At 53.9% G+C, this 19,913-nt stretch overlaps 2 protein-coding genes across 5 annotated transcripts; both read left to right on the top strand.

Annotated features, from left to right (window-relative positions):
* The first annotated feature begins 1,392 nt into the window (after positions 1-1,392).
* On the top strand, positions 1,393-13,251 carry YJU2B (YJU2 splicing factor homolog B). 4 transcript variants are annotated; one of them, XM_061190364.1, is made up of 11 exons: positions 1,393-1,458; positions 2,189-2,233; positions 3,990-4,211; positions 5,606-5,659; positions 7,116-7,198; positions 8,940-8,995; positions 10,679-10,739; positions 11,220-11,362; positions 11,458-11,630; positions 12,304-12,442; positions 12,553-13,251. In XM_061190364.1, exons 3-11 carry the CDS (start codon positions 4,209-4,211, stop codon positions 13,032-13,034), a joined length of 1,194 nt encoding a protein of 397 aa, XP_061046347.1. In that variant the 5' UTR covers positions 1,393-1,458; positions 2,189-2,233; positions 3,990-4,208; the 3' UTR covers positions 13,035-13,251. The 4 variants fall into 4 exon arrangements, with proteins under 4 accessions (XP_061046347.1, XP_061046348.1, XP_061046350.1 ...); XM_061190365.1 differs by having other exon boundaries at positions 1,402-1,458; positions 3,994-4,211; XM_061190367.1 differs by having other exon boundaries at positions 1,408-1,458; positions 4,167-4,211.
* Positions 13,252-13,320: 69 nt separating this feature from the next.
* MRI1 (methylthioribose-1-phosphate isomerase 1) lies at positions 13,321-19,521 on the top strand. Its single transcript, XM_061190363.1, has 6 exons — positions 13,321-14,491; positions 14,567-14,805; positions 15,639-15,814; positions 17,098-17,274; positions 17,355-17,579; positions 19,308-19,521. The coding sequence occupies exons 1-6, from the start codon at positions 14,222-14,224 to the stop codon at positions 19,451-19,453; spliced, it is 1,233 nt and encodes a 410-aa protein (XP_061046346.1). The 5' UTR covers positions 13,321-14,221; the 3' UTR covers positions 19,454-19,521.
* Positions 19,522-19,913: the final 392 nt, after the last annotated feature.

Below are 19,913 nucleotides of genomic sequence, written 5' to 3' on the forward strand. Positions count from 1 at the left end.
CCGGGATTTGAGTGCAGCTCCATCTTCTTCCTCAGGATCTGTGAGCATTCCTCTGCCCTCCCCCCGCACCCTTCCTCTGCCTGGCTTCTCTTTATCCAGCTCCGGTGTCACCCCTCACAGGGGTCTCGCTCACCCTCACTTCTGCCCGCTCCCGAACACCCCACCCTTGTTCAAGATTCCTCCTGGTTCCCACAGCCCTTATGTTTAATGCATACAACCCAAAGCAGTATAGCTCAGAGGTTAAAGGAACAAGGTTTAGTGTCAGCAGATGTAAGTCAAATCCTCCACCTTTCACTAGCCGTGTGACCTTGGGCCAGTTGCTTAATCTCTCTGGGCCTGTCTCCTCATTTGTAAAATGAAAATGATGGAGTATCCATCTCCTGGAATCAGCATTCCCTGAGGTGATTCATGTGAATAGTGAGCACTGGTGAATGATGCCTGGTGAGTAGTGAGCACTCCATATGCAGCACTATGATTACACAAGACCTGACTTATGAGGGCTTTAGAACAGGGCCTGGCACCAAATAGTATAGTAATAGTAGCAATCATAGCAGTAGTAGTGTCATCATTTTTCACACTGTCCTCGATAAATTGCCAGTTGACATGCCAGCCTCATCAGTGAGAAAAGGGTGTGTCCTTTGCTCCATAATCCCCATGGCCTGACATATAGCAGGCACCCAGTAAACAGCTGTTGAGCGAACAAATGAACAAACAGATTTTGCTAAACTCTACAAGGCACAAAAGTACATTCAAAAGCCATTGCCCTGTGCAGAAGGCAAAATCAAGCTGGTCTGAAGGCGCTAAGACAAGGGCTGACCCACTTCTGTAAACGGCCAGACAGTACATTTTCAGGCTCCATGGGCCATAGGCGCTCTGTGACAACCATTCAATTCTGCCACTGTAGTGGGAAAGCACCTACAGACAGGTAAATGAGTGGGCGCAGATGTACTCCAATAAAATTTTATACATGGACACTAAAATTTGAACTTCATTTGATTTTCACAAGTCATAAAATGTTATTCTTTTGATCACCCCCCCAACCATTTAAAAATGGAAAAACAATTCTTAACTCGCTAGCCATTCAAAAACAAGGGGCTGGTTTGATTTGGCCCAGCAGCTGGAGTTTGCCCACCATTGCTCCACCGCTTCAGCTGGCGAAATCCCGCTCTCTGGTGAGCATCATCAGAAAGGCGGTCCTCCGATTGGGTCAGGCAAAGTGGGCGGGGCCGAGGGTGGGGCATGGTGTAGTGCGTGCAGTTGGGAAGGGCAGGCCCGGATTGGTCCACTCCGACGGCTGTGAGCGAGCGGCGTGTTCGACATTCAGCCAGTCAGCGCTGCGCTGCCGCCTCGCCCCGCCTCGCGCAGGCGTCCCTGTCACGCGGGGAGTGCGCCGCGCCCCCTTACGCGCCCAGCAGGGACTTCCGGAACGGACGGGGAGTGACGTCAGGAGGAGGGCAGGTAAGTGCAGGCGGGCAGAGGGGCGGCCAGGCCTGGTAGGGCTGGGGGTCCGTCCACTACTTCACCCGGCCTCGGAGCCGCCCGATGGGGACGAACGCGCCGGGGGCCGCTGGGCTCTTGGGAACGTGGGCCCGATGCTCGGAGCCGCCCGCCCCCGAGCCGCGACCCCCGACCCAAAACCCCGGGCCCTGGCCGCGACCCCAGACCTGACCTTGGCCCATATTATACCTCTTCAGGTTTTCCTCATCTGGAAAATGGGACAGTAAGCCCCTACTTCTCTGGGTCTCAGTGAAGATTTTTTTAAATGACGCTTGTAAAACGGTTTGGCATGAGAAATAATCAAAACTACCAACGTTTAACTCAGCATCAGGCGCTCTTCCAGATACTTTAATTCACTGAGTCTTGACAGCAACCTCATCAGGTTGATACTTGTATAAACCCCGTTTTACAAATGAGAAAACAGGCTCAGAGAGAGAAGCAGTTTGCCCAAAGTCAAGCCGCTAGCAAGCAAAGCAGAGTCGGGATCCAAGCCCAAGCATTATGCCCTGAGCCAGTGGAGTTTATCATTATTCTTGACACCAAGGACCAGAGATTTCTATACATCCACCCTGTAGCCCCACCTGTACCACTCACTGGGGTGATAAAACCACGGTAAGACCCCCAACTCCTGTAAATGGAGTACTTACTCTGTGCAAGCATTACCCATGTTTGTATGTTATTTCATTTACAGCAACTCCAGAAAGTCAGTCCTCTTGCCGTCATCGACTCTTTACAGGTGAGGAAGTATAAGCTCAGGGAGGCTCAGACGTTGGCCAAGGTTACCCAGCTAGTGAGGAATGGAGCAGGGATTCCAGCCCAGGGAACTGTGCCCCCAAAGCTTGGGTGGGCACTTAGCTATTTTGTTGGCAAAAGCATTTTTAGTTTGGAAGTGACTTTAAGAAAATCTGGTCCAGGGGCACGCTTTACAGGTGGAGGATCCGAGGTGGAGAGGAGTTTGGGGGGATGGTGGAACACTTTATATCTGGGGCTTTGAACCCTGGCTCTGCCTTCCTATCAGCTTCTGACCCGTGGCAAGTTACTTAAGCTCCCCATTCTCATTCGTCAACTGGAGTAATACTAACATAGTATAGAGTAAATGGGGCAATGATGTTGGACTCTGTGCAGCGGGTAGCACACAGTAACTATTAGAGAGCACACAGCTAAGTTGGCAGAAACAGTTAGAGACTTCCTGACTCAAGCACAGGGAGCCAGCAAACTACGCTCACAGGCCAAAACCAGACCACTGCCTGATTTTGTACAGCCCACCAGCAAAGAATGGATTTAACTTCTTAAATTGTGGGGAAAAAATCAAAAGGAGAATAATATTTTGTGACATGTGGCAATCATGTGAAATTCAAATTTCAGGGTCCACAAATAAAGTTTTGTTGGAATGCAGCCACACCCGTTCATTTACGTATTGTCTATGGCTGCTTTCTAGCAGTGACAGCAGAGTTGAGCCGAGTTGAGCTGTTGGGACAGAAATTCTGGCCCTCAATCGAGAAAATCTGCCAATCCCCATTCTGGACTACACTTTAGTCCCTCATAGTGTCTCTCTTTTTTTTTTTTCAATTTTTTTATTGAAATACAGTTGATTTAAAATGTTGTGTTAATTTCTGCTGTACAGCAAAGTGATTCAGTTATACATATATATATGTTCTTTTTTTAATATTCTTTTCCATTATGGTTTATCTTAGAATATTGAATATAGTTCTCTGTGCTATACAGTAGGACCTTGTTGTTTATCCATTCTATATGTAATAGTTTGTATCTGCTAACCCCAAATTCCCAGTGTCTCTGTGTCACCCACACTGAGTCTTATGGAACCTCAGTCAGTTATCAGAGGTTCATGAAGTCAGCATTTATCAGGAGCTGTCCTGGGTGCCAGAGACATAGCACAGTGGGACCTGGCGGAGGAGACAGACTGTAAACAAGTAAACAGACACAGGGTGATGTGGTAGAAGCTCCAGGGAAGAAGAGACTTTAGATCAGGTGATCAGATGAGGCCTCTGACAGAGGTGATGTTTGAGCTGAGACCTGTGACAAAGAACACTTGTGGTGGGTGTTATCCTGTGTATTGCAGGTGTTTAGCAGCATTCAAGGCAGTTGGCCTGCACCTGCTGAGCTTTCAAAGGCAGCCAGGAAGCCAGTGTGAGTGGAACAGTGAGCGAGAGGGAGAGGGGTAAAAGGTGGGCTCAGAGAGGCAGGCGGGGGCCCCATAGGCCATGGGGAGGGGTTTGACTTGATTCTCAAAGCGAAGGGAATCACTGGAGGGGTTTAAGCAGGAAAGCGATAGTTCAGATTTATATTTTAACAGATCCTTCTAGCCCTTACGAGGAGAACAGACCGTGAGAGTCAAGGGCAGAGCCAGGAGCCTAGGGAGTAGGTGACTGTACTCGTCCAGGCGAGCGATGATGGGGGCCGTGGAGGGATGAGAAGTGTCACCTGGGAAATATAGAGATGGGTGGAGAGTGGACAGGACACTCCCTTTCCAGACAGACAAACGCCGCTCCTTGGATGCCTCCTACACCTGCGGGGAGGATCGTCTGAGCCGCCACCACCACGCACAGCCCACCACATCTTCACAGAGAAGCCGCGACTGTCTGCCAGGCTGTCCAGGAGGCTGGCACTGGGCAGTGAGTCGACAAAGCAGTGTCTCATCGTCTTTTCAGATTGGCTGAGTGGCGGGTGAGGACCTGTAGGCAGCTTCCAAGATGGTGAGTAGACAGGCTGTGCTCATTGGGTTTCTCTTCTGATCTTTAGGTGAAGGGAAGGGGTCCCCTGAATAGCCCTTTCCCTCCCCTAAAAGTCTCCTTCCCCACCCCTGACCCCAAGCTCTCGGGTATTTTCAGACTCTGGATCATGGTCTTCCGGTGCTGTGGTTCCCAAACTTTGCTCTGTACTAAAATCACCCAGGGAGCTTTTTTCTTTTTTTTTCCTGTTTTTTTTTTTTAATGAGGTGAAATTCACAACATAAAACTGACATTTTAAAACATATGACTCAGTGGCATTTAGTACATTCACAATATTTTGCAATGACCACCTCTATCTAGTTCCAAAACATTTCCATCACCCCAAAAGGAAACCCTATACCCAATAGCAGTCACTCCCATTCCCCCACCCCAGCCCCTGGCAACCACCAGTCTGCTTTCTGCTTCTGTAGATTTGTCCGTTCTGGACATTTCATATCAATGGAATCATGTACCATGTGTCCCTTTGTATCCAGCTTCTTTCACTTAGCATGATTTTTTCAAGGTTTACCCACATTACAGCATATATCAGAGCTTCCTTCCTTTTTATGGCTGAATAATATCCCATTATATGGATGGACCACGTTTTGTTTATCCTTTCATCCACTGATGGACACTTGGGTTGTTTCCACCATTTGGCTATTGTGAGTGAACCTGTATGTATAAGGATGTGTATACACACGTGTTTTCCAGGGTTGCTTTTGAAAAGCCCTGTGTCCAGGCACCATGCCCCAGAGCAGGTCCTCTGTCAGGAGAACCTCTGGGCGTGGGTCCCAGGCATCAGTATTTTAGAAACTCCTTGGGTAGTTGTAACGTGCAGCCAAGTTTGAGACCCACTGCTTCAGTGGATCGTTAAGTCAATAAGTCAATTCAGCAGGTGGCTGCCAGCATTTAAAAGAGAGATTCACAGCTGGGTGAGCATTCTTTCCTGAAACCTGTGCTTGTGTATTTGGGGTTAAATATGTCTTACCTTAAGTCACGGTCCTAAAACAACTGTGAAAGCCATTGCTCTAGGAGAGTCTGACCCTTGTGGAATTTTCCACAGCAACGACAGTGGGTTTTGTTTTGTTTGTTTGTTTTTCTTTGGCTGAGCCGCTCAGCTTGCCGGATCTTAGTTCCCTGACCAGGGATTGAACCCAGGCCACAGCAGTGAAAGCGCTGAGTCCTAACCAGTGGACTGCCGGGGAATTCCCAACAGTGGGGCTTTTTCCCCCAAGTCACCAGTCCTCGATGGGACACGGAGCCCTGGGCCATCCTCCAGGATATCCCTGTCTTCCTTGTCCAGGTCTCGCCCCTCAAGGCTGCACGAGTAGGTCTCTTGTAGGACCCTCGCTGACTCACGTCTCTCTTCTGCTTTCCAGGGTGAAAGGAAAGGCGTAAACAAGTACTACCCTCCGGATTTCAACCCTACAAAGGTAAGGGGCAGGCTTCCTTCTCCGTGTCCACGATAGCATAGCGACCCTGCAGGGCAGGGGCCCCAGGCTCTTCATCCCCTCCTGGAGTCAGAACCACAGCTGCAGAAGCCCGGGCGGCCCCCGAGGTCTCCCTGCCTTGCACTTGTCACCTGCGTCTTGGGGCAGCCTTCCCTCCCAGGTGGTCAGTGTGACCCTCGTCAATGACCCATGTAAACACCAGCATGCCCAGTGCTGTGTGTTTCCAGTGGAGTCCAGGATGAGGTCCCACACACGGCCTCTGGGTCAGATCCCCTCACCCTCCCAGCTCCAGCTCGTCTGGCCTCCTCATTGTTCCCTCTGCCTGGAACCTCTCCCTTCCTCTGACCCCAAGACTCCTTTCCTTCCTTTAGGTCTCTCCTCACAGAGGGCCTCCCTGACCACCGTCTCATTCTCTGTCGCATGACCTAGTGCTTTATTTCTCTCCGTAGCCTTCTTAACTCCTTGATGCATCACCCATTTATTTGCATATTGTCCATCTCCCCCTCTATTTATTTATTTTATTTATTTCTTTTTGGCTGCATTGGGTCTCCGTTGCTGCGCGCGGGCTTTCTCTAGTTGCGGCGAGCGGGAGCTACTCTTCGTTGCAGCGTGCGGGCCTCTCATTGCAGTGGCTTCTCTTGTTGCGGAGCATGGACTCTAGGCACGCGGGCCTCAGTAGTTGTGGCTCGCAGGCTCTAGGGTGCAGGCTCAGTAGTTGTGGCGCACGGGCATAGTTGCTCTGCGGCATGTGGGATCTTCCCAGACCAGGGTCTGAACCCGTGTCCCCCGCACTGGCAGGCGGCTTCCTAACCACTGCACCACCAGGGAAGCCCCCCATCTCCCCCCTCTAGAACGTCTGCACCTCAAGGGCAGGGATGTTCACCTGTCTCATTTGCGTCTGTCTCATTTGTCCCCACACTGTGGGCGCTCAGTAAGGGGCTAGTAAATGAATCAGCATGTCCCAGCTGTGTGGTCCCCTGCACATGACTCGGCCTTTCTACACCACAGTCTCCCCATAGGTCCAAAGGGGAAACAAAACAACCTGACCTCCCAGAAACATTGAGGGATTAAAGTGAGATGACACACATAGGGTACCCAGCAGAGGTTTGCTGGTCTTGTCATCTCACCTGATCCCACAACACCTGGAGGTAATTATGATCCTCGTCCCCAGTTGACTCATAGGGCTCAGGAAGGCAAAAGGTGAGGTCACTGCCCAGGGTCACACAGCTCTTTTAGCTCCTAAATGGGAGAGGTAAGATGCAGACTCCCGTTTTCCTGATTCCAAGCCCACTTGCTTCACCAAAGCCTAGGTGCCTCCCATTTTGCTGTGGACACTCCCAGCAGGACATAAGAGTGAGGCCTCTCTCGGCCTGTGAGAGGGGGCCTGCGCTCCCCCAGCTCGGCAGTGCTAATCTGCTCCCTCTTCCTTTCCACACAGCATGGATCACTCAACAGATACCATAACAGCCACCCCCTTCGGGAGCGGGCTCGGAAGCTGTCCCAGGGCATCCTCATCATCAGGTAAGGCCCTGGCATCACCTGAGGACCCCTGCCCTTTGTGCCACCTGGTGTCAACCTCAAGGAGCCTTCAGCACCCCCTGATTTTGCCCAGTGCTGCAGGGTCTTAATTCCAGAAAGCAGAAAGTTGCTGTATCAGTCAGCCATTGCTGCGTAACAAAACGATAAGCACATGTTAAGCACTCGTGCTGCTCACGAGTCTGCAGCTCAGCTGGATGCCTCTGCTGGCCTTGGCTGGGCTTGGCTGACCTGAGCTGGGCTGTCTCACATGTTTGGGGGTTGCCTGGCTGGGGACTGGCCGGTCCAGCATGGCCTTGGTTGGTATGATTGGGCTGTGTTCCAAGTGTGTCTCATCCTCCAGCCGGCTAGCCTGGGCTTGTTCACACAGCAGCAGCCGGGTTCCAAAAGAGAGCCAGCAGAGGCATGCAAGGCTTCTTGAGGCAGAGACCCTGAGCTGGTACCCTGTCACTTCTGTCTCATTGATTCCCCAAAGCAAGTCATGATGCAGGGAGGGGGTGGGGCAACACACTGCACCTCTTGACAGGAATGGCTGCAGAGTCATCTTGCAAAGGGCATGGACACGGGGAGGATAAAGAATCACAGCCATTACTGCAGTCAAGCCAGGACGATGGCTAGTCCCAGGGTTCTCCTCTTATTTCTGGCCAGCACCCTGTGGGTCAGCCGTGGCGGGAAGCAGAAGCCAGCTTGTGTCGCCCCAGAAGGAGCCCCTCTCTGCCTCCTTCTCTGCCTCGTGAACTCTGCCCTCAGCCTCTGCGGTCCGCCCTGGGCCTGAGCAGAGCATCCAGTGACAAAACCGTCAGAGGCAGGAACATCTGTGGAAAAGTAGTCAAGATGCAAATCTCAGCAGTGGCCCCAAGAGTCACAGAGCTGAAGGTCACCTCCAACTCCTCCCATGCCTCCACACTCCAGAGCCAACCACCCACCCTGCCTTCATCCAGTCTGTTTGCCAAGCCCTCATCTCATCTGTACAGTGTCTTAAATTCACCTCATTATTCATTACTTAATGGTTTTGTTTTAAAAGAGAAGCTCCATTACTGCTGTTAATGGAAATTTACCAGAATTGCACGTTGCAAATAGAACTGGATAAAAGAAACCCAGGGACTTCCCTGGTGGCGCAGTGGTTAAGAATCCACCTGCCAATGCAGGGGACATGGGTTCAAGCCCTGGTCCGGGAAGATCCCACATGCCGCAGAGCAGCTAAGCCCGCGAGCCATAGCTACTGAGCCCATGCGCCTAGAGCCTGTGCTTGGCAACGAGAGAAGCCACCGCAATGAGAAACCCGCGCACCACAATGAAGAGTAGCCCCCGCTCGCCGCAACTAGAGAAAGCTCATCTGCAGCAACGAAGACCCAATGCAGCTAAAAATAAATAAATAAATGTATTAAAAAAAAAAAAATCCAGTGTCACTACAACAACTTAGCTAAACTGGAATCGAACACCAGTGCCCCCTGAAGCCTGCTTCCTCCTCTGCTTGGAAACTTGTGTAGCTGACGTGGTGGGATATGGAAGACAGGGCAGCACCCAGCGGAGACGCTCGCCCAGACTGGGTCAGCTGGCTAGAGAGCCACGTGACGGGCCTGGCCTGGTTGCAGGAATGACCACCGTTCTTTACCCTCCCGCTTGCACGCCCTTTGCAATGTGACTGCAGCCAGAGTCGCTGACCTGGAGATCCTGGGAGAGCCCACGTGGACAGGGACAAATGAGCTGTTCTCTGTTTGTGTAGATTTGAGATGCCCTATAACATCTGGTGTGACGGCTGCAAGAACCACATCGGCATGGGTGAGCTTCCGCCCGCTCCCCTGCTCCCCACCCTGACCCCCACCATTCAGCCCCACGGCCAGCGAGCCCTTTAACTGCTGGGCGCCGTGAGAGACCGTCTCCGCCGGGCTCCCGATCAGGAGTCGAGTAGGGGACAGTGGGCTCAAGTGCCTGGTGGGCTGTGGATGCCTCATGGCAGAGCGGTTACGAGGCTCTGGGTTCAAATCCCATCTCTGCCACTTCCTCGCTGGTGACCCTTGGCAGGCGACTGAGCCTCCGTGCGCCTCGATTTACCCATCTGTGAAATTCAGGTGGTCTGAGTGCCCGCCTGTGTGGCATATAAAGTGCTTAGTGCGAGGAATTCCCTGGCGGTCCAGTGGTTAGGACTCTGCGCTTTCCACTGCAGGGGGCGTGGGTTCGATCCCTGGTTGGGGAACTTAAGATCCCACAAGCCGCACAGCGCAGCCAAAAATAAAGAAAAAATAAAGTGCTTAGTGCACAGCATGTGGCACGTGCGAGGGCTCGTACACTCAGCCTGCTGCTGCCACTACCCTTACTGTTACCTTTAGCATTCAGAGCCCTGACCGCGCCCACAGGCGCACAGATGGATGGACAGACACGGGTCTGCGGCCCCGCTCAGCAGCCCTGAGGCCTGCGGCAGGTGACTCGACCCTCCTGGCTTCCGTTTCCTCCGCTACAGTACAGGGATCCTCAGCCCTTCCCACGGCGCCTGGCCCAGGGCAGCAGCTCGCTCTGTAAACAGGAGCCGGCAGCTCTCGGCAGGAGGGTCCAGTGCAAGAAAGAGGGGCCAGGCCACCCCACTGCTGAAGCGGAATGACTCACCCCAACACACCCCCCTGATCAGACCCAGCAAGGGGCATCTGCCCCAAAGCCACCAGGTGCTCAGGCGACAGAGCAGGGCGCAGCCTGACACCACACATGGGTCAACCTCAGGGCCGTGAACAGAAGCAGCCCCCCAGAAAAGGAAGAGCCAGCCAGGCCACACCACCAACCCCCCCAAGCCCTGTTTTTCTAGTTTAAGCTTTTTTCACTCAGTAAGCAAGGTAAGAGTCAAGAATATATCATCTAATTAGTGAAAAAGGAACAAAAAACCTGGATATTCTCTAGAAAAATAATAAAAGCCAAGCGTTTTTTTTTTTGGTTTTTTTTTTTTTTGGCCGCACCCCACAGCTTGCGGGATTTTAGTTCCCCGACCAGGGATTGAACCTGGGCCCCGGCAGTGAAAGCACGGCGTCCTAACCACTGGACTGACAGGGAATTCCCAAAAGCCAACCCTTCTTGAATGCTTGCTGAGCACCTGGCCCAGTGTTAAGTGACCCGTGTGTATTACTAGCTTCTGCAGTTCTCACACCAGCCCTGTGCGGTAGGCATCATAGCCATCCCTATCCAATCGATGGGGAACCTGAGGCCAGACGGCCAGGGCAGCTGGCCTAAGGTCGCACAGCTGGTGGGGTGGAGCCAGGGTTTGAACCCGGGCCCTCTGGCTCCATCCAGCCCACCCTCCTCTGTGGCTTGAGCGCCCATCCCGCAGCCTAGACCTGGCTCTTTTCTGCTTGAATTTGTGTCCTCCAGAGGTGTCTCCCCTGCAGGGGAGTGAAATACCACCCCCATCTACTCCCCACCCCAGGAAAAGACGCTGAGGGTGGCCTGAGCCCTAGCCTCGTTCTCTCCCTCTCCTCCTAGGTGTTCGTTACAATGCAGAAAAGAAGAAGGTTGGCAATTACTACACGACCCCGATCTACAGGTAGAGGCAGCCTGGTGGGCTGCAGGGTGAGGGGGCTACAAAGGAGTCTGAGTGGGAGGGAAGTTTCTACCCTCTGCCTGACGATTATTCCCTGGGGGTCTCCTGGAAACCATCATGGTCTGTCAGTCAGGGCACATCCTGCCTAGAACCCTTCATGGTTCCCACCTTCTTCCGAGTAAAAGCCTGAGTCCTCCCCGTGGCCCACAAGGCCCCGCAGGCTCTGCTCCGTCCCCTCAGGAGGGTTTGTTGAATGAATGAATGAACGAACAAATGAATGGATGGATGAACAAGTGAACAAACTCCGGACAGAAGGTCAGTGCCGGGGTGAAGGAACCAAATCTGTCTCACCCACGGCTGTCCCCCAGACATGGAGCCCAGCATGTAGCAGGTGCTCCGTGAACCCTAGTTGATGACGTGCACGGATGGAAGGAAGCAGGCCACAGTGTCCTGACTCTAGCCCACTGCCCTCCACCCTCCCAGGTTCCGCATGAAATGCCACCTCTGCGTCAACTACATCGAGATGCAGACAGACCCCGCCAACTGCGACTACGTGATCGTGAGCGGTGCCCAGCGCAAGGAGGAGCGCTGGGACATGGCAGACAACGAGCAGGTGCTGACGACAGGTGAGCGCCAAGGGTGGGCTCCGAGCCCAGTCCCGACCCTGACCCCAACCCCGAGCCAGGGCCCTGAAGGCCCAGCCCCACTCTCACCCCTGCAGAGCACGAGAAGAAGCAGAAGCTGGAGACAGATGCCATGTTCCGACTGGAGCACGGTGAGGCTGACCGGAGCACGCTCAAGAAGGCCCTCCCCACCCTGAGCCACATCCAGGAGGCCCAGAGCGCCTGGAAGGACGACTTCGCCCTCAACAGCATGCTGCGGAAAAGGTTCCGGGTGAGCAGGGCTCCGGCCCAGGGTCAGGACCACAGGCAGGCGGGGGTTGCCGGGCATCACCGACAGTGGAGCGGGGAGAACAAAAAGCAGGCTAAGCGCACTTCTGCCTCAGGGCCTTTGCACAGGCTGTTCCCTCCACCTTGGAACACTTTTCCACCAGATACCCACATGGCTCCCTCACTCAGACACCTTTTCTCAAACATGATTTTCTCAGGAGACTGTCCCTAACCCTTCCCTCTACCATGCACACCACATTTAAAGTTGAACCCCCTGCCTATTTCCTACCCTCTTCCCAGCATTCTTTCTCTCCTCACCACTTTGTCTTGCTCACCCACTAGAATGCCAGCTCCACCAGGGCAAAAGATTTTGTCTGCTCACTGCTGTGTCCCTAGTGTCTAGAACAAGGCCTGGCACCAGAAAGACGTTCTGTAAATATCTGTGGAAAGAGTGAATGAGTGAAGAACCCAGTGGTACACATACTAATGATTGTGTCTCCTGCTGTTGAACAAATTCTATGTCCCGAGCACTGTGTGAGGCCTTTTCCTCGCATAAGCTTGAAGAGAAGGAAACTGAGACCCTGAACACTGGAGGGATTCTCCCCTCCAGCCCAGAGGGCAAAGAGGCACGGCTTTGACACCCACCATCCGTCCCCAACCCCTTCTCCCCAACACAGGAAAAGAAAAAAGCCATGCAGGAGGAGGAAGAGAGGGACCAGGCCCTGCAGGCCAAGGCAAGCCTGGACATCCCGCTGGTGCCGGAGACGGAGGATGACCGCAGGCTGGCCGCCCTGCTCAAGTTCCACACCCTAGACTGTGCGTGGGGGCCAGTGGGCGAGGGGGTCGGGGCAGGGGGAGATGGGGGTCTGCTCGGGCAGAGGGTGGCTCTGGACCTCCTTCTCCCCCCTCCCTCTCCCCATCCCCAGCATATGAGGACAAGCAGAAACTCAAGCGGACGGAGATCATCAGCCGCTCCTGGTTCCCCTCCACCCCGGGACCCGGCGCCAGCAGCAGCAAAGCCAGCAGTGTGCTGAAGAAGCTGTCCCAGAACCGCAGATCTGCTCCCACTGGCTCCCCCATCACCGTGGGGCACCTGGGCATCGTGCGGCGGCGGTCCCGGGAGGTCCCAGAGAGCCCTCAGCACACGGCTGAGACCCCCAAGTCTGGGGAGCCACGGGTGCCAGAGGGGACCGCCCAGGACAGGCCCACATCCCCCCGAGACTGTTCTCAGGAGACAGCCAAGACCTGCAAGAACAGTAGGCCACCGGGGCAGGAGGAGAGCTGTCAGGACAGGCCCCAGCCCCTGCCAGGCTCCTCCCAGGAGGCAGCCAATCCCCAGGACACACCACAGCCCTTCAGCCTCAGCTCCTCCCTCGTGGCTGACTACTCCGGTTCGGAGAGTGAGTGATTCTGGGGGCCAGATTCACTCAGGAGGCCAAGACACACCAAGGAGGCGCCCCACAGGCTGCACCCCTTAGCTCACCAGCCCTTGGAGAGCTCAGTTACCACCCTCCCCAGACCTCACCTCCTCGCAGTGATAGAGTTGTTATTTATTTGGTCCTGGAGAGGGTGTCTGTGCCTTGTGGGACCCCCGACCTCCCAGCATTAAAACCCTGCTTCTTTGCCTCTGCCTCAGGTTACTAGATGGGCCCAGGAGCTATGCCTGCACCCCTCCCCCCACAACCCAACCAAGCTTGCCCAGCATCTCATCAGCCAATGCTGACGCTGTGACCACAGCCTGGGTCCCCACCCAGCTTGATGAGGGTTGAAAGGTGGTATCCCAGGCTGGCCTGTAATTGGTGCCAACTTCCTGGAGGAGGTGGCACAGGCTGAGTGTGAAGGATGAAAATGGGACTGGACAGCAGGGGTGCTCAGGATCCAGGCCAGATGCAGGAGGGGATGGAGCACACAGGTGTGGGCTGTTCATTATCCCCCACCCATGGGGACACCCTGGAAGGGTCATGAAAGAGTCCCCAGCATGTTGCTTCCTTTGAAGGAAACTAGTAGACTGAGCAAAAAACAGCCCCAAAACAGCTGAGCATCCGCCAGGTGACTCATGACCCACCACCTCCCCCTAAACCCTGGAGAAGGATCATTTCACAAATATTAATGGAGCACTTGCAGTGCACCAGACGCTATCCTAGCCACTGGAGATACAGCGGTGAACAAAGCAGACGTACGGACTTCTCGGGGCTGAGGTTCTGGCTGAATTCTGCTGAACTTGTAATGTGCCCTGTCCGGAGGTGGTGGTGACCCCCAGCCCGCAGGCCTTTACTCCCCGCGGGGATGGGAAGGTCTCAAGGCAGCAGTAAGAGTCTGTTCGATCTCAGAACCCCCTTTTGGTGCCTTGCTCTACGTGAGGCCACAGGCAGCACTCCCTCTGGCTGGAGGAGTCAGGCACCTGAGGGTACCCACCTGGCACTTAGGAGTCTTGCTATAGCCAGACGCTAAACACAGGACTTGGCATGCAATAGTTGCCCTGTAAATAGTGGCAACTTTGTGGTTCCGAGGGTGCGCCTAACTGTCCAGGTTTGGCGGGGAAGGTGGAGTAGGTCCCGGCGCCTGGATGGCGGGTCCCAGGAGCCAGCGAAGTTGATGTGCGCACGCTCCTCCTTCCGGGAGAGGTCCCACCCCTGGGGCCCTGGCCTCGCCCCCTGCGCCCTTTCCGGCCCCGCCTCTGGTGCGCGCGGCCAGCTGAGCCCCGGGAGCGGCGGTGATCGTGGCTGCAGCAGCATGACTTTGGAGGCGATCCGCTACTCGCGGGGCTCACTACAGATCCTCGACCAGCTGCTGCTGCCCCAGCAGAGCCGCTATGAGGCGGTGGGCTCGGTGCGCCAGGCCTGGGAGGCCATCCGCGCTATGAAGGTGGGGCCGCTCGGTGGGACCGGGGTGGGGGGCTTCCCGTGCCTGCAGTCCCTGACGCCCCCATTTCCCCACCAGGTGCGCGGCGCCCCAGCCATTGCGCTCGTGGGCTGCCTCAGCCTCGCCGTGGAGCTGCAGGCGGGCGCCGGGGGACCCGGACTTGCCGCGCTCGTGGCCTTCGTGCGCGATGCGCTGAGCTTCCTTGTCACCGCCCGGCCCACCGCCGTCAACATGGCCCGCGCCGCCCGAGACCTGGCCGACCTCGCAGCCCAAGAAGCGGAGCGGGAGGGCGCCACAGAGGAGGCGGTCCGAGAGAGGTAGAGGGGCCTTGTGCCAAGCGCTGCTCTAACCGGCGGCTATTCATTCTTTTTTTTTTGCGCAACGACCCATGTTACAGATGGGGAAACTGAGGCAGTGTGCTCTTAGTCCAGGGCCACACAGGCAGGGCTGGGACTCACCACCGGGCAGCCTGGCCCCGAGATCCTTGAACTCAATGCCCTGACTTTGACCTCCCTGAACGTCCCCAGCCCTATCTGCCTTTGGAGGCCCTTTTAAGTGCCACCTCATTTACCTAGTTTTTGCTTTTGAAGAATTTTGTTTCTAGCCCTGGTCCTCTCCCTGCTCTCTTCCCACTCTCTCCCTCCCCGTCTGCTGCACAGATACTCTCCATGTTCCTTAACCCCCACCAGGGTCCCTTCTGCCTCAGGGCCTTTGCACACACCATTTCTGCAAGCCAGGTATCCATCTACTTAATCTCCTCCTTCAAATTTCAGGTTTGTGCCTTCCCCACCCCCCATATAATACAGCTCATTCCTGTCCTCTGTCTCCTGACTCCGCTGCCTTTTCCTTCACTTTATTGTCTGTTCATCACCTGCCTCCCCCACCTCAGTGTCAGCTCCATAGGAGCAGAGATTTCTGTCTTGTTCACTGCTGTGTCCCCCAGCCCCTGACGCACAGGAGGTGCTTGGTAAATGTGTCTCGAGAGCAAATGGAGTTACAGTTAGGTGGCTGTGGCAGAAGGGTCCAGCCCCACAGCTGTGAGAGGCTTTCAGCAGGAGAGCTCCAGGAGAGCAGTGTTGGGCAGGGAGGAGGGGCTGGTGTGGGCCCTGAAGCCTTGTGACTTGTGCTCAGAGCCCCTTGTCGGCCCCAGAGTGATCCGCTGGACTGAGGACATGCTGGCAAAAGACCTCCGGGACAATCGGAGCATCGGGGACCTGGGAGCCCACCACCTCCTAGAGCGTGCAGCACCCCAGGGCGGCAAGGTGATCGTGCTGACCCACTGCAACACTGGTGCACTGGCCACTGCTGGCTATGGCACAGCCCTAGGTGAGTGGGCATCCACAGGGATAGGGGAGGGCCCTTTTTGGATGCAAGAGAAAGAAACCCAAACCACTTTATACACCCCCCAAAATGTGAATTTATTAGTTTTTGTACAGAAACACTCAGGGGGTTGGCTTCAGGTATGACTGGATCCAGGGGCTCAAATAATAGCATCAGGGTCCATCTATCCGTATCCCTAAGATCTGCCCTCCTCCATGGTGGCATCATCCTCTTTCTCCACTGGTCGGCCAGGGTTCAGATCACGGGGAAAAGAGCCTAGGGTCTCTATTCCGACAGCGTTAGAAAAGTCTCCTTGTATCTCGGGGGCTCTGATGGAGTCATCTGTCCATCTAGGATCAGTCACTCGATAGGCCTGGCCTGTGCCATGTGCCTAGAAAATGGGTGGGGGGAGTTCCCTGGCAGTCCTGTGGTTAGGTCTCGACGCTTTCACTGCTGTGGCCCAGGTTCAGTATCTGGATGGGGAACTGAGATCCCGCAAGCCATGCAGTGCAGCCAAAAAAAAAAATTAAATTAAATATTTTTTAAATAAAAATAAAGTTAAATTAAAATTAAAAAAAAAGAAAGTGGGTGGGATGTGGACTCCAAGAGGACTGAGGGGTAGGGCGTAGCCCCCTAAAGAAAGATCAGGGTAGCTGTGACCAGGACCAGGGGGACTGGGTCCTGGGGTTCAAGGCAGCAGATTCCACTTGATCCTAAATTCTCCAGGAGGTTTCCCTACCTGCCTAGGTGCCACCCTTGTGCCTGGGGACTGAGGCTCTGATGGCAAGACATTCATTCATTCATTCACTCAACAAATATCTATGCTTAATAAATGCTTATCTACTGTGTACCCCATCATTCATACATGCATCCATTCCTTCAGTCACTCAACATTTATTAAGCACCTACTGTGTGCCAAGCACAGTTCTAGGAGTTAGGGACCCAGCAGTGGAGAAAGTAGATCAAATCTCTGCCATCAGGAGCAGGAAAATAGGAGGAACAGACACAGGAACAGAACAAATACGTATGATGCATTTGAAGGCGGTAAGTGCTAAAGAGAAAGAGCAGGGGTTGGCAGTGTGAGGGTTGCTATGTGAGATGGAGGAATCCCGGAAGACCTCACGGAGAAGGCATTCTCTAAACACATTTGTACCAGGCAGAGAGAACAGCCACTGCATAGGGTCCGGGAGTGGGACTGCATGCTTTGGAGCACCGCGCTGCTAACCAGTGGGCTGCCCTGCCCATCTGTCCCTTCGCATCTCATCCTCCTGGTGGGCTGGGCCCCACAGGTGTGATCCGCTCGCTGCACAGCCTGGGCCGTCTGGAGTATGCCTTCTGCACAGAGACCCGGCCCTACAACCAGGGAGCCCGGCTGACGGCCTTTGAGTTCGTCTACGAGCAGATCCCCGCCACCCTCATCGCCGACAGCATGGCGGCAGCCGCCATGGCCCACTATGGAGTGTCAGGTCAGCAGGTGGGGGGCGCCAGCGGGCCGGGCTCCAGGCATCCAGGGCCCAGTGGTGACTCCCGGCATCTCATTCCCCAGCTGTCGTCGTGGGAGCCGACCGCGTGGTTGCCAATGGCGACACGGCCAACAAGGTGGGCACCTACCAGCTAGCCATCGCCGCCAAGCACCACGGCATCCCCTTCTATGTGGCTGCCCCCAGCTCCTCGTGTGACCTCCACCTGAAGACGGGCCGGGAGATCATCATTGAGGAGCGTCCTGGCCAGGAGCTGACCCATGTCAATGGGGTCAGGATTGCGGCACCTGGTAAGCCATCTGCTGAGAGGGGGGCACCATAGGCCTGGGCACCTCTGTTGAGGCACCCTGACCCCTTCACAGGCAGCAGGTGGTATTTGGGGTGTCATCAGCCTTCTGGGGCATAAGCTGCTCCTTCAAGCCATATTTTAGAGCAGACACGTCTTGGAGGTCAGATTCAAGGTCAGAAGATACAACTAATGAGTTGGGAAGCCTTGAGCGAATTGTCTTGCTCTTCTCCAGCTCTGTTTTCTCACCTGAATAAGAAATAAGAGTACCACCTGGCCGAGTGCTTATGAAGAGACAGATATTTCTCAGCTTCCCCGCACTTCCTGGCTTTGTAGCCTGGTTGCCTAAAATTCATCCCTAAGAGCCCCATGAGCTGTTTTCATGACCTACCTCATGTACCCCAGGCGGTTCAGTGTAATTAACCCACATGAAGTGGAGAACAGTGCCTGGCCCTCGGTGCTCCTTAAATAGTAACAAGTATGATCAAAAACCTTTTATAAAAAGGACCAGTTAGGGAGAGGGAATTTGGGACTGATGTGTATACACTGCTATATTTAAAATAGATAACTAACAAGGAACTACTGTATAGCACAGGGAACTGTATTCAATATCCTGTGATAAACCATAATGGAAAAGAATATAGATAGATAGATAGATAAATAAATAATAAAAATAGATACATTAATTCTGAAAAAAAAATATTTTATCGTTATTTTTTTGGTGCCCCTGCTTTCCTGGAGGCTTAATTATTTAGCACTGATCAAAACCCATAAGACCATGGAAAGCAGAGTTGACAACCCACCGTGCCCCTCCCCCCAAGAAAGCTGGGTAACACGGGCCAGGTGCAGTCTGGGGACCCCGATACTCTGCTCTAGCCAAGGATCACAGGAATGCAGACCCCAGGAGAACAGGTCTTCCTTCTGATTTTTCCAAGAGAAGCCTTACATTTGTTGTATGTTTGAAAGCTCCCACACTTTGAAAGCTGGCAGCTAATTCAGTGGTCTTAAAAAACTGTGAACCAGAGAAAACAGAGTTTGCAGCCTCTTGTGTAAGAGATTGTTATTCATTCAGCAAATATTTTTGAGCACCTGGCCAGTGCCAGGTGACATGATAGGGCCGGGGAAACAGGAGTGAAAAAAGACATAAAAGTCCCTGCCCTCATAGAGCTGGCAGTCCGGTGGGGAGACAGACAACAAACGAGATAAATAACAAAATTCCAGTGTATGTTAGAAGGGGGTAAAGGCTGAGGAGAAATGAATGAGGCACAGAAGGATATGGGAGGTGTCTGTGCAGGGGGTGGATTAGAGAGGATTATCAGAGAAGTTCCCACTGAGAAGGTGATATTTGAGCAAAAACCTGAAGCCAGTGAAACATCAAGTCATGTGCGTATCTGAGGGAAAGCATCCAGGCAGAGGGCACAGCCCATGCAAAGGCCCTGGGGTGGATTCTTGGAGTTCCCTAAAGACATTCTTGGAGCAGGCACAAGTGGGTGGAGGTATATAAGACTTTGAAGGCTTCTTCTTAGACAGTGACAACCCAGGAATGTAGGGGGTCTAAATTCATTACTGGTATCAAAACCCATGCCTTCATGCACTTTTGGGGTGAGGATCTCTAGATTCTCAAGGATTCCCCAATCCCAAAAACCACTGTGAGTGAGACAGGTGACAATAGCTTGAGAACTTTCACTGAGCCTAATACCTGCCTTTCTTGCCTCCCCCCTCTTCCCTGCAGGAATTGGGGTTTGGAATCCTGCCTTTGATGTCACCCCCCACGACCTCATCACTGGCGGCATCATCACAGAGCTGGGTGTCTTTGCCCCTGAGGAGCTCCGGGCAGCCCTAGGAGCCACAGTCACCCTAGATGGACCCCAGAAGTAACCAACCTAGCTGTCCATATCCTGCCCCCATTATTTTTATAATAAACTTATTGAATGGCCTGCCCAAAAGCTGACCTTTTTCCCCCAACCACAATTCTTCCCAGAACAGAGAAAGCAGACAGGGCCTTTGCATGGCTCTTAAGATCCCAGCAGCTGAAGTCAAGCTGCCTGAGTTCATATCCCAGTTCCACCGCCTTTTCTTTTTCTTCTTCTTTTTTTTTTTTTTTTTAATTTATTTATTTATTTTTGGCTGTGTTGGGTCTTCATTGCTGCGTACGGGCTTTCTCTAGTTGTGGCAAGCGGGGGCTACTCTTCGTTGCAGTGCGCGGGCTTCTCGCTGCAGTGGCTTCTCTTGTTGCGGAGCACGGGCTCTAGGCGCTCGGGCTTCAGTAGTTGTGGCACGCGGGCTCAGTAGTTGTGGCTCGTGGGCTCTAGTGCGCAGGCTCAGTAGTTGTGGCACA

The sequence above is a fragment of the Eubalaena glacialis genome, chromosome 4 (assembly GCF_028564815.1).
Source record: "Eubalaena glacialis isolate mEubGla1 chromosome 4, mEubGla1.1.hap2.+ XY, whole genome shotgun sequence".
In the NCBI taxonomy this organism is placed as follows: Eukaryota; Metazoa; Chordata; class Mammalia; order Artiodactyla; family Balaenidae; genus Eubalaena; species Eubalaena glacialis.

Bases quoted from the DNA above. Each gene is read 5' to 3' on its own strand.
- MRI1 (XM_061190363.1), top strand. From the start codon at position 14,222: ATGTGCGCACGCTCCTCCTTCCGGGAGAGGTCCCACCCCTGGGGCCCT. The intron at 15,815-17,097 runs GTGAGTGGGCAT...TGGGCCCCACAG, and splicing joins TGGCTATGGCACAGCCCTAG to GTGTGATCCGCTCGCTGCAC. The intron at 17,275-17,354 runs GTCAGCAGGTGG...CTCATTCCCCAG, and splicing joins GGCCCACTATGGAGTGTCAG to CTGTCGTCGTGGGAGCCGAC.
- YJU2B (XM_061190364.1), top strand. The intron at 8,996-10,678 runs GTGAGCTTCCGC...CTCTCCTCCTAG, and splicing joins CAAGAACCACATCGGCATGG to GTGTTCGTTACAATGCAGAA. The intron at 12,443-12,552 runs GTGCGTGGGGGC...CCCCATCCCCAG, and splicing joins CAAGTTCCACACCCTAGACT to CATATGAGGACAAGCAGAAA.